The sequence below is a fragment of the Crotalus tigris genome, unplaced genomic scaffold (assembly GCF_016545835.1).
Source record: "Crotalus tigris isolate CLP2741 ecotype Arizona unplaced genomic scaffold, ASM1654583v1 scf7180000019068.10715455, whole genome shotgun sequence".
Lineage (NCBI taxonomy): Eukaryota > Metazoa > Chordata > Lepidosauria > Squamata > Viperidae > Crotalus > Crotalus tigris.
This window is the reverse complement of record NW_024097358.1, coordinates 811,158-831,892: the sequence shown is the minus strand read 5'-3', so window position 1 is coordinate 831,892 and position 20,735 is coordinate 811,158. Positions and strand designations below refer to the sequence as shown.

The following is a 20,735-nucleotide window of genomic DNA, read 5'->3' as shown; positions in this document are numbered from 1 at the left end:
ACCTTAGTTACATAAGCATTAAACTACCTGAGATAAACTATTAGCCCTCCGTGCCTAATTCCTATTTCAGAATAATTCCACTGTACCGGTATATTTAAAGTTGTTGTAGATATTATCAAAAACATATGCAAACACTCCAGGCCTGATTGCTTTTAATGTCTGAATTAACCAATAATTGCATAAGCATTTAATGAAGTATAACCTCAGATATACATAAGACTCAGATCTAAAATGTTGGTAACATCAACCAGTTTTGTAAAATGCCGGAGCAAGCTTTAAAGAATTCCAGTCCGCACATCCGATGGATCGAACATAACATCAGTTTTACATGTATATTTTCCAAAGGACTTCCAGCCCTATACATGAAGTACAGTAAATACACCCGAAGACCTGTTTCAGAATATCAATGGCAGGAAGGATGAATCTCCTTCCCAGGAGAGATTCTATACTCTTCATTCCAGGCTAGCTGATCCTTCACCATCAAGTGATACTAGGAGTAGGCAAGTAATATTGTGTGGCAGGTGTTCGTGCCATCTTCCGGTAATTTGAGAATTGGAACACAGATGCCTCCACACTGACTGAAGCAAACAGCACACCTCCCTACTGTCAACAAGTCCCAAGGGAAAAAATATTCACCCTTCAAAGTCAAGCTCACATGAAAGCTCACAGATTCTGTTCCCCTTTGCTGATCGCTGCGCTCCTTAATTAATATGTATACGGTTATGCATTCTGTACCGTGACAAAAACAAAAGGCACCAAACTATAAAAATGAAGACATGGCAATGTCTTCCAAGAATCAATAGGCTAAAATTTAAGGTACTTATTTTCTAAGCACGTATACTGTACTTATTCTGGGTGAAAATACTTGCACATCCAAGGCAATCCTAGAATAAGCAAAGGTCTTCACAGAAAGAAGCAATTTTGTTGTCCGCTAAGCTTGGCTTTCTTTACAAAGCGCCCAAATACCATGTAACCAATTAGGTCTTTTGTCTTAGTGAAAATACAAAATTTTAAAACTTACCCACTGGACTAGAACCAGTTCCATTTGGCACTGAGAGATCGGTGGTGGTCAACATCCCACCTAGTTAAGCAATAAAAAAAAATGCGTATTACATTCCATGTTATATACTGAATGGAGCAAAGAATTTACAGACTTTTAGAATCAGTCTTACCTGCGCTACCTGTACTTGGGGGTCTCTGAGGACCTCCAGGTGATACATTTCGATGCAATGAAGCTTGAGGAGGAGTTAGCAGTGTGGGATCTGTCAAGGTAGAGCTTGCTGCCAGGGCTGAGGATACAAGAGAGCTCCCAGGGCTATAGTTTAAAGAATTGGGGCTGGATACAGGAACAGTGACCGACATTGAGAAGTTCTGCGGAGGCAACCCAGGCTGGAAAGGGGGAGGGGGAGGGAATTGAGACAGAAAAGTACATTTTTGAAATCTTAAGCTGTCATCAAGTGTTAGAATACTAGCTTTGATTTTTATAAAATACACAGATTATAATTATTGTTTAATACAAAATATTGGCATCAGTTACATACGACTACTCAAAGTTTCAAAATTAGTTAAGAAACGAATAGCTTTTAATTTCTTCAAATTCATCAGTTTAGAAATGGCTTATTCAACACTGCGAGTAGGAAATGAAACAGGTTAATTGATATTCACATGTTACATTCAAGCAAACATTCAACAAAAACATATTGGCCTTAAAAAAAAAAAAAGAATCCACAAACAGTAAGTTATACTGCTACAATCAGAAATATCATGCAGGTAAAAGTAGGCTACTCGTAAAAATTCTCTAATATTTATTTTGTTTTCTAACAGTGAACATAAATTTGATTTAATACATTAAAAGTTTTAAAGTTGCCAAGAAGCTAATAAAATGTTAGTGTGTGTTACAATATTGTAACAGTATTCATATGTGTGAGGGAGAGTAAACATTAGCTTGTGCAAGGAATGTAGTTGAAAGAATGTTACAAAGTCATCTACACAGAGATAAACTTTATAAGCCTTTCTATTTATAATGCTCCCTTATGGCTTTCAAATTCTTCCTCAAAACTTATCTTTTACATGAAGCTTTTAGCCCTTAATTTGTATATTCTGCTCTAAGTACAGCCAAGCATATAACTATCGTGTTTCCCATATTTTTCCTAGGCTGTATGAGAGAGCTGTTTTTCTTCTTATAGTCCATTAAGTATTATGCATTTGAATGGTACTATGTATAATGATAAAACTAATGATTTAATACGTACAATTTGGGTAATTACATAAGTACATGACCTTACCCTACAAGGTGCACTAGAGATGCTCCTCCTTCTCTGTTTGCTAGTTTTTTTTAATCAAATTTGTACACCAAATCTCACCAAAAGTGACCAAGAACAGATCTGTATATGTGTGTGTGTATATACACACACATATACAGATGTGTGTGTATACACACACACACACACATACATGATTATGAAGTAAACGCTCCTTAACATAAACGCTCCTTAACATAAACAATTCCTTAAACTAAAACAATGTTATGGATGCTCTCTTGAAAAAAAAAGAGAATTATTTTTTATCCATCCATAGGCATATGACTTCAGATACATCAGGAGATATCACAAAGGTCTATGTATTTCTAACTACTCATGAAGTTTCTTCTTCTTACTAAAATGTAGGATTTCTTAGTACCTAATAGGTACTCAGGCTTTCCTTGCTGCGTTCTACACCAAGAAGATGCACCCAATCAAATTGCATCGCTCAGCAGAATTTGCCTAATAGGGCTATTACGACCATTCAAGATTTCTGCCTCGGATGGACACACCTCAAGTGGGTATTTCTGCTTTCCAAGCAGAAGTAGCCACAGAAGGTGGTATCCCCCAATCTTCTCATGCATGTAACAAGAGCACAAGGCATACCACAGTACTCACTGCGATTTTATGATTCCGCATCATATTATCAAACTCTTCATTAATTTTTTTATATTTTTCTTCTGTATGTGGCGTGAGCACATAGGAAGTGTCAGGGTCTGGGCTGTCGCACCCTCTGTTTTCCTTCTTGTTCAGAGCCTAAATAATGAAGTTAATAAAAAGAATCAACAAATAAAAAGTAGGAGCCAAGAGAAGTACTTACAGGGCCTCGCTTGAAAATAAAATCACTATCTTCACTTAGTTTGCTGAATCTGTCCTCCGAGAGTGGGCTGTGCTCAAAGTAATCGTCAGCATCAGGGCTTTCACAACCATTAAGGCCTTTCTTTCTTAAAGTCTGAAATACAATTGGAAAATTCACACACAGAGGAAATGCTACACTTGCCATGTTGTTGTCATTTCAACTGCAAAGCTGTATTAAGAGGGCACTGACCGTTTCACAGCCAAAGCCACAGGAATACTGCTTTCTTAACACACTGCAACTTTTCAACATTTGTTAACAGAACTATAATTCCCCATCTCCTTGGTAACCACCACAATTTTTTCCCCAAATTTCCTGGCGTTTTAAAAAAGTTTAAACTAATTTTATGGGAAATTAGGAATAATCCATTTCACTGTTAGTCGTAGTATTCATCTGGAATTTAAATCTACAGCAAGTTATGAGCATTCCAGTTGTAAATGGTTCCCGGTGTAAACTGAACCAATGTTCTAGAACAAGAGTGGGCAGGAGATTGCCTGCCCTCTATCAGGTAGGTACATGAAGGATCAGCATATTCTCTGTGCTCTGATTTTAGCTTCAAGAGATCTCGAGCATCAAACAGCTTGTTACAAGACATTCTGTGTTACTCTCCCCTCTGCTTTTATTTATTTTAATGCCAAATACAGTCTGAGAACTGGAATGGAAAAACAGCAAGAGAAAGAGGCTCTTAACCCCTTCCTACCTGCTGTTCACCTCACCATTCATTATGCAAACCTGCAGAGAAATGGAACAAGGTATCCTTCTCCTCACTTCTGAATAGGCAAATAGGTGATTTCTGAGCTATAATACACTCAATAGAAAGAATGAAGCAGCTTAAATTACAGGTTCTTTTTCCATGCAAACCTCTCTAGCTTACGAGTCTACAGAATCACTAGTATACTGACCATTCTCAAATTTTGTAATAACATTTTCATTAAAATTGTGTAAGTTCCCATAGTCTAAAGGTACATTCTCCACAATGCCCTGCAAAATGCAATTGTTCCTCAGAAGACAATAATTATGAAAAGACTATCCTCAGCTTGAAATTTACTTTCTAAGCACTAGTTAAAAGCTTGTTGCCAGAAACTACAAGCTTAACATCTCAAAGATATGACAGTATGTTCTGATCTCAGACCAATTTTTTTGTCCTGTTCCACAACTCCACCAACTTAAGTTTACAAACCAAAAATGCATTATCAAATATACTTATTCGTTACAAGTACAAAGAGGATCCTGAAAGGAACACAGCATGTCCATTCTATTCTCCTTTAAAAAGGAAATCTCAATCTTTTATTTTGAAAGGTACACACAGTGAGCTTGTATGTTCAACACAATGTTTTTGGGACTCTGCTAGCAGAAAGATTTCCTTTTTCACATTTTAGACCAAAACCCATAGCTCTCATTTCATTATTGCTTGCAATTTTTTTTTTACCAATAATGTAGCAGTGATTAAATATCTTTTGTTGAAAAATCTAAAACTATTAAAATAGTTGTAAGATCTAAAATGTGTATGTGTATACCCACACACACATTCTTTTTAGATTTTGTGTATGTGTGTATGTATGTATGTATGTATATGTGTGTGTGTGTATGTATATATGTATATGTGTGTATATATATATAATGTACATATCTATGTATATATGTATATATCTATGTATATCTATATATGTGTGTATATAATATATAAAAAATGTATTATATGTATGTGTGTGTGTATACACACACATACATACATCTATGTATATATACACAGACATACAGACACATCCCCTGCTCCACTAAACTTATGGTACTTCTTTGAGACAAGTAGAACAACAAAAGCCAACTCACTTTGTGGGTCAGCTGCATTTCCATAACAACTTTTAAACTTTTGAAGCTACAGTGCATTTAAGCAACATTTGGCTTGGCACTTTTTTCCCCCTCTGCAGCTTCAAAGTGCTCTCAGCATTTCACATAACACAATCAAATTCATGTAAAGATCACAAGGCACCGTTAGGAAATAATTCCTTCTCGGGTTACTTGGCATACTATTCTGCCCCTCTCCCCTCCCCCCCCTCCCCCAGTGCCTTGAACTCCCACCAAATCAGGCCACGTTGAGAAAACAGGTGTAGCTTTCACCAACACCTGTCACAGTACTTATCTTTACTGTCTAACCAATCAGGTGGAGACTTATATGGACTTAACCATACATGGTCCTGCAGTCTAAGACTCTGAAAGCTGCTAGCCTTCCCAAACCTCCAACAAGGCTGACCTGCCAGTCTTTTACTCTGTGATATCAGCAGGAGAAATGCTAACACTACAGTCTGGATTACATTTAACCTTTACAAATTATTGAATGCTATAAATAGACTCAGAAAGCGTCTGGCATTCATAAAGGAATGAATACATTTTGCCCAACATGACCTGACGCTCTAAAACTGCATACTGAGAAAAAAGGAAGTCATTGATGTTACAAACTGCGAAGTTTTTTTTTTTTTTAAAGTTTATATAAGGCAGAGTTTATATACTACTACAATACCGCAGCAGCGTTCTTCATTATTCCCCAAGACACATTCCAATCTCATACGTATTGTGTGTAATACATGACTGCACTGGAATCTAGAAGTATTGTGAATTGTGAAGCTCACTGCAGAAGGCTGAAGTGTAATTTCTGAACAAAAGATAATTGCCTTCTTTTAACAGTTATTTTCAGACAAAAATTAACTCTTGACTCAGAAGGAAAGGAAAAAATCTTATTTATCTCCTATTTCTGATTCTAGAAACCTTCCCTTCAAATCAGGTTCTCAGCTGTCTTAAAACTCTTAAAAGATTAATTTTGTGATGTTTAAAAGTTTGCTCTTCTAATCAGTTTCACACAAACTGTCCTGGAGGCTTAATTCAAATAGAAACATCGTGTTTTATCACAATCAAATAATGTAAGAGCCAAACTGTTACTCCTGTATGTCAAAGGAAAGCAAGTGGATGGCTATCATCCAGAAGCAAAATCCAACAGAACGTGAGAGATAAGCCAGAGCAGTTCTCTCAAAGGCAACAACATGTCAGAGATAGCTGACTTTCATCCATAATAGAGAGGGGCCCTATTTCTCGGAAAGCAGCCTATTTGTGCTCTTTTTTTGAGTTTTCTTCTCTCTTGAACAAAACACAGTGTAATAACTAGTGGTAAATGAACATTTGTTTTTGCCAGTCTTGATAGTAAGACAAGTTATCACAAGCAGGCTGCTTTCTCAGCTTAGCACAGAAAAAACGACTTGCTATGAAATGCTATAACTGTGTCAGGGACACCTTAAAAGTAATTAAGAGTTGTTATCAGAATGGATTTACTGCACAAGGAAGGCCTATGCCATGTCGTGCCCTTCTTTGGGAGAATATTTTCTTAAATTGCATCATTAAAGTTTGTCCTGCAAGTGCTGTTACTGAACACCTCTCAAATACACAGAACAGCATTAGCCACTAAACCTCACCCCACAGTAAAATTCCAAGGGCCTCCAAGTGTAAGACCAGAAGCGGTCTTCAAGCTAAAATAATATTAACACTTATTACAGATGAATTGGTTAATAGTTTAGTAGGTTCTTAACCTTGGTGAGTTCCCACCCAACCACATATTGCTCCAACCACATAAGGATAGTGTGTCCTAAAACCCAGAAGATAACAGCAGTCTCAATGTATGTCTTACAGAATGTGATCATTTTAATAGGATCATTTAATAGGATCACAAGTCGCAAAGAGCAGCAACATTCCACATTCCAAAGGACCATTTCACAAACTCATATACTATTCCACAAACTCATATAGTCACTAAATGGTTTCATTTCCCATAAACCAAACATGTCAAACTCACAACATCACGTGATGTCGTGTGACGTATCGGGACTGTTTTGCCATTGCCAGCAATGGGGTGGGCGCGGCTTCTATGTGACGTGGCCGGCCCACGGGCCAGCAGTTTTGACACCCCTGCCATAAACTGTCACATTGTTAAATGATAAAAGCTAGTTGAAAGGTAATTAGCATAGTGCTTTCTGGACTCCTAATAAGCAAAGGCAATTAACATTCTATTTTATTAAACTGTAGTGATTTTAACTTTTACTATTGCTTTGCTTTTATATCTAATTGCAAGTCATAATATTTGCATTACTCATTTGGGGCTATAAAATTAAGATGGTTATTTTTATTTAACTGCATGCCTCAAGTAATAATGGAGGTTTCTCCTTTTCAAATTCCTGAATAGAGTGATACATAGTATTTGTCAGCAACAGGACACTCTTTGTTTAGCTTATACAATATGCTTGCATAAAATGTTTTTTTTTCAATGTGAAATTTCAACAGTTCTTTATGTAATGACACTGATGAAATCTGCACATACATAAAAAAGCTTCTAATACTATTTAAGTCAGTGGTTCTCAACCTGTGGGTCGGGACCCCATTTGGGGTCGCACGACCATTTCACGGGGGTCGCCAAACAACGCTGTCCGCCATTTTTCCCCCCTTTTCCTTAGCTGTGCTACTCCCTTTTATTCTATTGGCTTTTGAAAGCCAATAGAATAGACTCTCTTGAATAGAGTCTAATTCTATTGGCTTTCAAAAGCCAATAGGAATTGTCCAGGCTGTCTCTGCGCTGCTGAGCCCGCCAAAAGTCCCATTCTGCAAACGGTGCTGCACCAGTTGAGTAGTCCTGGACTTACGACCGGTTGAGTAGTCCTCGACTTACGACCGGTTGGAGGTCGCGGCATTAAAAAGGTTGAGAACCACTGATTTAAGTAGAGGATATACCTTCCACCTCTTTATACTTTAGACAATCCACTATATCCATAGCATTCCAGATTAGTAATAACATACTGTGTGTAGGAGACATTGTGCTCTTTATTACTGTTTACATGTTAAAAAATTCCAGCATTCCTTCATATTTTTTTCTTCCTTATCAGTGGAGTGCCTAATACTGTTGCCATAATTCTTTTTTCTGAGGAATTGGAAAGGAAACCCAAAATGCAATTTAAGGAAGATTTCCCCCCCCCCCCTCTTTTGTAATCTGTTAGGGCATAAATAAAATCCTGATCCAGCTTCTGCCAACCTCTCTTCTACTATGCCATTGTTTGGATGCCTGTCATCTCATCAGACACAAAACAGTGGCTATTTGACAGGGCCCGGAAGGACTTTATCTATACGGTTCAGCGGTATCAGGAAAGCCAGCTTTTGTTTAAGTGGTTCTCAACCTTTTCTTCACCACGGACCCCCTTTAAATACCTTTTGTAGCCACGGACCCCCCAGGAATCATAACATTTCTTCAAGCCTTTGCGGATCCCCTGGGGTGACATAGACGCTCCCCCAGGGCTCTGTGGATCATAGGTTGAGAACCACTGTCATTCTATAACACAGGGGTAGTCAACCTTGGCTCTTTTATGACTCATGGACTTCAACTCCCAGAATTCCTGAGCCAGCACAGCTGGCTCAGGAATTCTGGGAGTTGAAGTCCACGAGTCATAAAAGAGCCAAGGTTGACTACCCCTGCTATAACACTTTCATCCTAACATTTTGCTGCATTTATTTGAGGCCTGGCTGGATCCATACCATGTGTACACAGGGATAAGCTTCTTACTCACTACCTATTATGTTCAAGTTGGAATGAGTAGAGAAAGCTGACACTCTCCAGGGTCAAACCATCCCCACCAGAGGAGGAGAAATATACCATCCCTAACAAATGTCTTCCTCTGGGATGTAATAGCCAAGCTCTGAAATATCTGTATCGTTGCTCTGTGCCATACACAGGTGCAACTAAAAACCAAGTTGTACATTTTTAATCCAATTGCTGCCTCTACATGACTTAATAAGTAAACATTCGATTACATAACTCACTCAACAACTAAATTTGTACATACGGCATACCATTCATATTTTTCAGGATATTGCCACAGACAAAGTTACACTGTGGCACAGAAAAATTATCAGCTTTTTTCCCTCAACAGATGCAGAACTTCAAGCTCTGCAACAAGATAATTATGGTGTTAATATACTTGTACGGTTATAATCACAAAGAGTGGCTGACTGTGTTATGAAATTACCATGCAGCTGAACTTTTAGAGGTGAACAATTATTACAGTTACACTTTGTAAATAATTTGGGGGTATATGTGGTCTGAATCAGGGTATTCCTGACTAAAAATATGCAGCTGTATATGTATATATCTAAAAAAAACTATGTACATATCCGAAGAAACACCAGTATTTTGGCGTGAAGAAAATGGGATGCCTAAAATTCTGTAAACAAAGGGGAAAGGATACCTACTGCTCTTCCATGAATATTTTTGTGCTTATATCTCATCCAATTCAATCGCGAACTGATTGAGATATATCCTGGAGGAGTTACTGATCTGTGGACATTGCAAATTGCTCTGGGGCATCACTTCAAAAAGATGAACACGTATCCATTGAGGACAATGAAGCAGCTTTTCTTTGGCACGGCACCAGGTCAACACGTACTCAAAATCACATTACATCTGCATAGTCACAAGACTTCTGTGGGTCTCCAGAGGGCTGGTTTTAAAAAACATGAGTTAACTCACAAGTCCTGGTGCATATGCCACTCCATAATAGCAAGCGTCTTTCTGGAATTACGAACGCCACATGCTACTATTGGAATTATTATGCGGGAATTAGAGCTTGTTCTAATAAAATCTACACAGTAACTCTGGGACACTGCAACCGTCATAAATATGAACCATATTTATGTAAGTGTGGGAAATGGTCCAGTCACATTTTTCAGTGTCATTGTAACTTCGAACGGTCACTAAAATAATTGTAAGTTGAGGACTACCTGTATAATCTATCAATATATATAAACATAGTGATCTGAGGCATGGGGAAACACATATTAAGCTGGGAAGCTCACCAGACAGCAAACACCAACTTGCATCATACCATTTACAATCAAGAACAAAAGGCAAAACTAATTCCAGTCATATTTAAGACCAAAAATAAGCAATCATTCTATTGCATTTTTAAGTATACTGCCCCACTTCCAAAGAATTTCTCCATCTTAGAACCACTTCAAAGTCAACATACAAACACATTTTAAGAGAAAAAAAATCTGTTGCATTATTTTGTAATTCCTAATTATCAGGCAAGATTTAACTGATCAACAAATGCAACTTACTGAAATCTGGATTAACCTACCTTCACTAACCAAAACATACGGCTTAGTTTTCTAGTTATTTAAGAAAGAAAAAATGTAGAAGTTTAACCTTCAGATACTATTGTTGTTAAATTTATATCTGGCCATAATACCTAGTTCCTGGTACAAGAATGTTTTTCCAACAACAAAGCTTCTCAACTTTTCTATTTTCTATCAAGAAATCTGTGACTCACAATTATAACAAAAAGAATTACATTTTTTCCTCAACATTAACATTAAACATTAGCATTAAAAGATTTACAGATATCCTGTTATTATTGCATTTTAAAATGCCCTTAAATAGTATGAATGGTACTTGTTAAGGACATTTTAAAATTTAATAATACAAGTACATTTTATTGTTACAGCAAAAACTCAGATAAAACAATCCCATTAGTAGTTGAAAGAAAAGACAAAAAGAGAGGCTGAGAAAGCGCAAACTTCCAAAGGAAGTAGCTGCTTCTTTGCAAACAATGGTGAGACACAAAGAAAACAATGGAAGCAGCAAAAGGGAAAACTTTCTTTGCTTCTAGCTTGCAACACAGTGAAAGAGTGAAAAGACACACGTGGGAGTTCTACTTGTTGCAGACACACAAAAAATGAATTGAAAGCAGGAATATTCAAAAAGCAGAAGCTGAATGGAAAAAGGAGGCTTGTGGCTTGCCTGGGTCACCCACAGCCTTTTGCCTTTCTTGCTACTTTGCAAGAAATATCAGAAATTTCCTTACTCTTTCTGGGACTTACAAAGCATTACTTTAAGCCCTAACAAGGAAAATGTTGAAGGGACGGAGGGCTGAAGGTCAATCTCCTTGAGCTGGGATGATGAAAGGTATGACACTGCTGTCCTCACAGTCCATTAGACTAAAGCCATATACCACGCCTGGTATGCATAGTATCCTCCAAAGAACAACATTCAGCTGAAATTATGATACAAAGGGTAGAGTTTCACAATTTTATTGTGAAGTTAGTTTTAACTTTGATACATTCAAGACACCAGTTTCCCAAGTGCTAGTGACATTCATTAGCAAATGTAGGAAAAAAGTATCTTTGTGTTGAAAAATGTATTGTATTAAATATTCATAATGTGTTAGCATGCCTTTTTTGTTACATGTATATATACCGACTTCCAAAACTGCAGTCCTCAAGTAATATCCCCAAATCACTTAAACAAGTGAGATTTATTTGTTAAAATATTACTTATTGCACTTATAGTAGTTATAGTACTTAACAGACCACTCAGTTATTTTAAATCATAACAAAATTAGGAATTACTAGATAGCTATTGCATGTCCAACTTACAAAGTCATCTCAGCAGTTTTGGACCCCTGGAATTAAATTTCAACTTTGAGCAAAACCAGTCACATGCCACTGGTTGCTCACTGAGATAAGTAAATTAATCCTAACATATTCTCATTTATTTCTGCCCTGAAAATATCTTATTAGGACAAACGAATTGTAGCTGATGGGATAATCATAGGCATCACCCAGGCCTATAAAAGACTGCAGTTTATGTAGAACTTGCAAAGAAATGTATTAAATAAGTATTCAATTCTATAAAACCATAAAAGGATCATTACTGCATTACAGTTGATCATCATAAGAATACAGAATCGGAAACTAACATTTAGGTGATTGAGTTTAACTCCTTCCTTAGTGCTGGAATCAAAATTCAGGAAATTCCAACCGGAGCTTGCATATGTGCAAGAACAGGGATCCTTTTGCAAGAGAATTTGTTGCACTGTCACTTATTACGTTTTTTCCTAATATCCTACCAGAATCTATTATCCTGCACTCCATGCACTGCACCATGGGATAACGAGTGACTCCCCCTCCCACCCCCCATATTTGAAGAGCACCACAGCGCATTATACCAGCACTTTCCCCAAGAGTATTTCCGATCCCTTGCTTCTTCAGTAGGTAAGATGCCTCCCCCTCTTCCCTCCTTTCAGACATAAATTAGCTTCTTTTTAAAATGAACTTACACTCTTGCCAAGCAGTTTCTAACATAGGTTGTCACCTGGGGAAGCAATTTGTGGGAGGCACTTCTGGGGCAGGATTAGCCCTCCATTTCCTGCACATAATAACCTGAAAATTCATGCACACACATAGTAAGTATGCTTGGAAAATTCATATTTCAGCCAATATGAACGGAAACTCTTCTCAAGTGTAATTTGCAACGGGCGCCTTACACTGGAAAACAGTAAAGCATTAAGCCCACCTCTCCTCCCACACAATACGACACGGCTGTGCGTACCTGGCCCAATTGAGAAAAGCCCTTGTGAATACCATTTTTTTTTTCAAGCTGAAGCGTCAAATGAAGACGGCAATGGATGTGTGATGAGAGAGAGAAATGTTTTGACTAGTTGGTTAAGGAATATAAAAATCCAGTTCTACTGTGGTAATACTTGATTTATAAATCAAAAAACATAGTCTTTGCATTCAAGTTAAAATGTTCGTTGCACTTGGCATTTGATTAAAAGCACGTCAAAAGAGAACATAGTTTTGATCCTCCTCTTTGCTGATAGTGCAATTTACTCATGCGCTGGTGACCTAGTGGATGCAACACACACACTACATGGGGTTGCCCTTGAACACCATTCAGAAGCTTGAACTGGTCCAAGAGGTGGCTGCAGACTGAGCAGTAATAGGTATACCTTTGCATGCCCATGTAATACCTCTGTTTTGTGAGCTATAGTGCTGCTAGTTGACTTTCAGGTACAATTCAAAGTGCTGGTTGTTACCTATTAAGCCCCAAATAGTACTTAAAGGATTGCCTATCTCCCATAATATCTGACTGGTTGATTCAATCTGACAGGGATAGTGCACTCTGGGTTTCTTTCATTTAACAATGTCATATATTGAGACCCCTGCCTTCTCTATAGCAGACCTACTCTCTGGAATGAGTTTTCTCCCGAGATCTGGATGGTCCGATTCTGCTGCTGTTTAGGAGAGCCACAAAAATCTGGCTTTCCATCCAAAACTTTGGCAAAGAAGAGTGAGACCCCCCTCGGGCCATCTTTTATTTTTTATCTTTTACGCTTTATTGACTTAACTGTAATTTCTTTGATTGGTGGGAGCTACCCAGAGTCAGCAAATTTAATAAATTATTATTATAGTTGTGCGTACAGTCAACCAGATGTTTAGACTGGATTGGGCATTTTTATCCACCTATGTAATCCTTCCCAAAGACGTGAGAATAGGTAGATGTTGTTTGACGATGTTAAAGGTATCACAGCAGGATGTAGTATGAAGTAATTTTTGCAACTGACTGATGGTGATTTTTGTTAATGCTGATGATGTTCAAGTGGTGTTCCAGATGTTATGGAATTGCACCTAAGTCACCCGTTACTATTGTACTATCTCTGCTTTCTTTTGTCGCAGGCATTGTACTTTAATTTGCGGGTCTGTGGATTTGGTGATTTTCTTCAGTTCTTTCTTTTCTATTCTGCTGTCTCCAGGTATTGCAACATCCAGCTATGCAAACTTTTTTTGTCTCTAAGTTAACATGTTTTTTTGTGGCATATTATGTATGCAACTATGTGAAATCACAGCTTCCAATTCTTTAGCCCTCATAGGTATCGACTTTTTCCCAAGAACCTAGGATCTTATAATATACTGGCATAGTACGTGTGCTGATCCAAGCAATGTGGCCTTTTGTAATTGACAGATGGAAATTTTATCAGTACAGAGATTTACTAAGTGTTGTCCAAGGTATTTTTGATATAGCACCCAGTGGGCTGATAACCACAGCAACCAGCAACCATCACAACCAGTTCGAGACAGTTGCTAAGAACTGAATCATAAGCAGGTAACTGCAGGTGATGGTGCAATAGCTGGAACTTCAAGGGCTGGCTGTGACATCGCAACTTTGAATATTTGCTGCACAAGTGACCAGGAAGCAAGGACTGCTTTTACTGTATTTGTGGATTCACCTTTCATTCAAATATATGCCCTCTTGTAAAAATGGGGAAGGTAGCTCATCTAGAAAGCTAAGGCAACAATCAACATACCTAATGAATGTCTCTAGAATCTGTTTAATTCATGTTCCCCAGGAACATGTCCATCTAGTTCAGGGGTAGTCAACCTTGGCTCTTTTATGACTCGTGGACTTCAACTGGCTCTGGAATTCTGGGAGTTGAAGTCCACGAGTCATAAAAGAGTCAAGGTTGACTACCCCTGATTCTAGTTTGTAAAAGTCCTTTCCTTTCCTTTCCTTGTGGCTGCAAACTGTGCATGTGAAAATTAACTCCAATATCATAACCTAAAGCTATGCATTCACAACACAATGTTCCTAGAAGTGTTAACAGGACCTCACTGCTTTTATCAGAATGACGAAACAGTATCACTGGACTGTTCCCCAGGTTTTGCCCTGCAGTTGTATGCAACGTTGCCAAACAGAAAAGGGCAGGGCTGGTCTGGCAATGCTGCTTTAGCTAGGCTGCCCTTTGACCCCTTGCCTCTGCTGCAGATGCTGCTGGGTGTCCTATCCAAGGATGGCAAGAACCGACAAGCCAAAGGTGCAAAGCTAAGGAAATCAAGCAGGGTTAATGTCTGGATAGGAGCCTATCAGAGAATCCACTATAAGAGTTAGGCAAGAACGCTTTTCTCAAGAAGGCAATAAGAAGCCACTTGCATATTGTGCCAAGAAAACTGCATGAACATGTCTATGAAGTCATCACTGTCAATCTTCAGACCCCTTTTTATTTTAGCAATTAAAAAAGTCAAGCAGGAGTAGCCAAATACTACAATAGGCCAAATATACTTACAATAAACTAGAATTTTTTACAGAATCCTTATGCAAATATATTGACATATCGGGAAAATAAATACATTGGGTAAGTAGCAGAACGACAACCTCTAAAGCGTTCAATGGTTTTTTTAAAAAAACCATTATTTAAGTCACAGTAAAGCTCATTCTTTCATATGTGAGTAGCAATTTTTTTAGACCTGTATGCACAAACAAGGAAGTAGGATAATATTTAGACAATTACCTGAATTGTGTCAATTTAAATTAACTTCAGGGGTTATACTGAATTTGTCATCTCTTTAAAGAAGATAAACTTCTAGCAGAAAATGACATATAATTATAGCACTTCCTAACTAGACTGCTACTTACCAAGAATAAAAATAAATTGTAAATATAGCTTCATAGCATTAATCTTAAAATGCATCATGCATTCTTGAATCAACCCATAAATACAATTTCAAAAATCTAAAATAAAAAAAGATCTAAAAATAATATATCTAATAAAATACTACGTGGACAATGAATTCTGCTTTGAAATAGCAGATCTGGCTATCCTGATTCATATACTAGTCACAAATGTGCTAGAATTACGTTATCTAATGCATTTCTAAAATACAGCATCAAATTCCATTATGGATGAATGGTAACACTGCTGAGTTTATTTGAATTCAAATGCTATACAGTAGTCTAAATTTCTGAAATTTGGTATATTGAATATTTTATTCAAGTCAATTATAGGAAGCAACAAACATGAAAAACATCAGAATTTTCAGTGAGATAAAAAAGCTCACCTACTAATTAAACCTCATTACAAAATATTCTACATGTTTTTCTGTTCACACACACCTGTTTCTAGGATTGCAATGACGTAAAAGAATCAAACATCTCCCAACAAACAACTTTTTAGATCACTTAATAAAAACCCGTACTCTACAACTGACCAGTTATTGTAATTTTTTATTAATTAATCTTTAAACAGTAACTGCTAAAAACATAATGTCATATCCTTTTTCTATTAGTCTAGGTAGGAAAGCAAGCAGTATCCCGCAACCTGATAGCAAAACTGAAACCATGATTTTGATCTTGCTATACTGGAATCCAAAGAAATAGTCCCATTGTTTGATACCATTTTCTTTTGTGCTTAAAAACTTTTGATCTATAGTTGCATAGCTGCTTGGAACTCTGACATCCATCCTTCTTCTAACAACATCAAGTATCCAAGCACCCTTGTATGATCCAGTGGATGGAGTCCTTAATATTCCAGATTTTTCATGATGCTGGCAAAATCCCAGTAACTGGGAAATGTAATTACAAAGTTATATAAAATAAGGTTTGCTGAAGGTCAGTAAAGTGTTGCATTTCATTCCATTTTAATCCACTCACTGTAATTTGTTTGGAACAAACACAGAATCCGAACCAACTGTTCACTACACACACTGATTTTCAAGGAGGAAATGTCTTTATGAGAAGTTCTCAACATTTTCTAGAAATACTAAGTGTCTAACAGATTGGACTTCCTAAACAATAACAAGAGTGGTGCTTTGCTAGATCTATTTTTACCCCTTGCCATTTCTATTTGTAGCTAAATGTACAATAGAACATTAACTTCTAATACACAAATCAACCAAAATATACTAAATGCATCCCACTTCACTCAAAACATTATAATTTATTGTAAAAATTATGATATCTTCACAAATCAACAACTGCTTAAATTTAGCATTAATACAGTTAATAATGTTACACTTTTATAAGCTAGGAAGAAAGATTAATATTTATAACAGTCTTTCACACATTTAACAGCTATACTTTCTTCAGGAAGAAATTCACACGAGTGAATTGTTTTCCTGAACAGAAGCTTTACATCCTTAGCTAAGAAGTTAATCCCTGCATATCGTCCAGCATGTTCCCAGTTCTACATGGTTTTTAAGGTTAAGCCTCCTTAAAATCAAGCTCAACTACTAGTGACTTCATAGATCTGCAGTTTTCTTGGCAGTGATACAGAAGCAATTTGTCACTGTCTTCTTCTGGGTAGTTTTTTTTTTCATCTTCTCGGCACAGCCTATTGAGTAGTACCTATAGTATCCTCTGAAGATCTCCTACTGAAATATTAGCCAGGACTGACTTGGCTTAGGTGCTCATACCAAACAAGGTTAGCCAACTGCTACCATCTGCTCCACTCAATAAACATCTTATAGATGTGTAATTTTCTACAGCATTGCCTTAAAAAAGCTATCACACCCTCTTCAGTGAGGGAGGGAGGAGAGAAACAGGGGTGGTGGTGGAAGAGAGAAACCTAAAGGGATACGAGTCAAGGCTGAGTTTTTAATGGCTTGAACGAAAACCACATTTTACTGCCACACAAGTAGCGTTTCTAATTTAAAAGAATGGACTTTTGGTTGATTTATAAATAGATTAATCAGAAAAAAAGAATCCATTTTAGAATAATCATAAGAAACAAATTGGTTGTTTTAGTTACTCCACAAAGAGAACAGCTGATCTTCAGGACCTACAAAAGATCTGATTTTTTTCCCCCACTATGACTGGGATTCTATTTAAGTAATATACAAAGAAAATCTTATGCAGAAACTCATGCTCACCATACATAAGGAAAAAGAGGTCACTGGAAGCAAAACAAGTTTGAAGTTGTTGTTTTTTTTAAAACCCTGCAGATATGAAGAAAGGAACGGACCTTTCTTTGCTCAGCTCAGTATTCTAAAGACCAGGATTTAATTTGACTCTCAATTTGCTGGGTCCCGACTTCTAGCAAGCAGAAAGCAGTGGGGTATGGATTTGCTCTTCTCTTTAGAGACAGAGAAGGCTATCCTTTTACAATCTCCCATGCAATTAATAAAATAGCATTTAGTTTATGAACACAAACATTTTAATCAGCCAAAAACATGACATAATGTAAGACTACATATAGAGAATTATCACTTGCCCCAAAGTACTGAATGTTACTTTTAAATCAAGAAATCGTATACTGCTCGTGACAAGTATACACACTATAGCAAATAAACTATTTCAATCACTATAGAAGGAATCTGTGCATGAAACATATGGTGGCAGAAGTAAAGTATTCCTGCAAAAAGGCAATTTGAAAAACTGACAAATTGGAGAACAACACTTGTATGTGTTGAAATAAGGTAGTATGCCCTAAGTATCTTGCTTTTTTATGTACTTTAAACAGGAGACAGGAAAAGATTAAACATCAATCAATGTTTCTTAATTCTCAAGAAAAATCTAATCTACGTCTTGTGGAAATATCTTAGTTCAAGATGTCGCAAGGTATCTTTTTTTTTTTTAAAGGAAGAGTAAAATCCATACATACGTGAATGTGGAATATAATGCATTTTCTTTACTGTACTGTAGTAGGTAAACTCTGCCAGTATCACTTGCGAGAATTTAAAAATGGACCAGGAATTATTTGAAAATTCTGCTTCAAAACTAGCAGTTAAAGGATGTAGCCAGAAGTATAAGCTCAACTTATTACAGCTTTTTATCACCAAGAATGAAAGAACTGGAAACAGAGAAGAGATCCCCAGATCTTTGGGATTATATCTGACTATTCAAGTTTTGAGCTTCCTTAAATCTCCCCTATCTCCAAAAGTTCAAATTTTCACCCCAACTGAATATTGTTAAAGAACCACTAAAAGCCTCTACTTACTTAAACTCTGGTTTCAGTAACTTGAACCTGGTCAAATAAATCTAAGCACCCTAAATCTAATGGCTAATGTCCCTGAATCAACTCCAGGATTGTTTATTTAGGGGGTGTTTAAGATGATGATGATGATAATGACAATGATTTGTTTTCATATTCCACCTTTCATTCAGAAGATGACAGCAGCATATATAATACTCCCATTTACCCCATAACTCTGTAGCCAGATTGGGCTGAGAGAAGAGTGGCCCAAATTTATCCAATGAGATTTTATAGTTGAGGATAGACTAGAATCAAGTCTCCACCCACCCAATTCAACACTTTAACTACTACACCAAACTAGTAATGAGAACTGAAACGAACAATGATCTATCTAGAAATAAATACCACTTACTAATATTTAATACAACTACTATACATTAAGTAGGGAATGGTAATGTGTTACCTCAACAATATCTGAGTTAGTTCTGCTCTCATGGGGTTCGTTGTATTCTGTGTATTTGAGAAGAACTTTGTCCATATCAGTGCTGGCATATTGAAAGAGCTTATTAGAACTGTTGAAAATTATGAGTGCTATTTCACAGTCACAAAGCACGCTTAGTTCATAGGCTTTCTTCATTAATCCAAACTTTCTTTTTGTGAAGGTCACCTAAAAACAAAAGGGGAGAAGAAATATTTCAGCAGGATGTATTTAATGGCAAAAGTCTGAATGTGTTCCAGAACAGCTGGACCCACCAGACCTTTGAGGTTACTTTTTTATGTTAACAGAGCTTTTTTACAGGATATCACAAATTGCATTTTGAAGTCGATAGATAGATAGATAGATAGATAGATAGATAGATAGATAGATAGATAGATAGATAGACAGACAGACAGACAGAAGGCATCAGAATTTCATTTTTTAATGTGTGCCAGTAGGTTCACAGAAAAAAGTGACAATAAAGATTACTTTATATTATATTTTCCCAGATAGTTTATTCTGTGTATCTATTACTTTATCAACAGAAAAACTGATTCAAGTAGAAACAGAAATAATTGAATACACATAGACATGAAGTCAACCATGAACTTGGGATGTTCTTCCACAAAAATAGACAATAAAATGGACATTATTGGACAAAATGTCTTTCAGAAATTGTGGGTGCTCCATCACTAGAGATTTTTAAAAAGAGGTCGGATTCAGATTGTTTTGAAATGGTATAGGGTCTCCTGCTTGAGCAGCAGATTGGACTAGAAAACCTCCAACATCCCTTACAACTTGTTATTCTGTTTTATTACAGCTCCAACCATCAGAAAAGAAAGGTATCAATCTGGACAAAGGTTAATCTGGGTGGCTTACTAAAAATCATCATTGCTGAAGGTCCATCATGATGAATAATGAAAGACTTGCAGTGGACTAGATGGCAGAATCATTCTGAGCTGCAAAAAACATAATTCTCAGCATAATCCAATGTTAATTTGTGCTGCCCTCTGGAAGCAATACTAATCACATAATTTGAAGCACATTCTTTAAATGGGAAGGATCTTCTTGACCTCTGCAAATATTTTTCATTTCCTCCGGTATTTTCGGCTGTGTTTCCCATGCCAAGAAGCTTGTATGTTTGGGGGGTAACATATAATCAGATAAACATATTAAACTGAAACGATTTATTACTTATAAGAAACACTGAAGAGTTGTATGCATGAACAGCACAGAAAGACCATTACCTACAATTTAATGTTATTCAAAGGCTAGAAAGAAAGCATCTGAGTTTCTATGTCCTCCATCTCACTAAGGATAGTCCAGCAAATTAAAACACATAAATAATGGGACAATGAGTCACAAACTAGATCTGCAAAATCAGTTTGAACTGGGAATATCACACTTGGCTTAAAGCAATGACTTCAACAGATTTTAGGTTATCATATGTAAAAACAATTGGCTGTGTAACTCCAAGGCTATATAACACAGTGTATTTGAGAAGAAAAACCACAGCCGTTCCTTTTTACTCATTGTCATATTTGATTTTT

General features: G+C 36.9%; 1 protein-coding gene across 7 annotated transcripts in view; it reads right to left on the bottom strand.

Annotated features, from left to right (window-relative positions):
* Positions 1-20,735, bottom strand: part of MEF2A (myocyte enhancer factor 2A) — a 58,260-nt gene that overhangs the window by 16,547 nt on the left and 20,978 nt on the right. For 4 of the 7 annotated variants that reach the window (XM_039358909.1, XM_039358907.1, XM_039358910.1 and 1 more), the window contains exons 3-6: positions 19,171-19,374; positions 2,919-3,056; positions 1,173-1,389; positions 1,022-1,081 (exon numbers count right to left, since the gene is read on the bottom strand). In XM_039358909.1, coding sequence (XP_039214843.1) covers positions 1,022-1,081; positions 1,173-1,389; positions 2,919-3,056; positions 19,171-19,374 — 619 coding nt within the window. Of the gene's footprint in view, positions 1-1,021; positions 1,082-1,172; positions 1,390-2,918; positions 3,057-3,120; positions 3,253-19,170; positions 19,375-20,735 lie in introns of all 7 variants that reach the window. The other 3 variants (XM_039358908.1, XM_039358911.1, XM_039358913.1) reach the window with 1 other exon arrangement.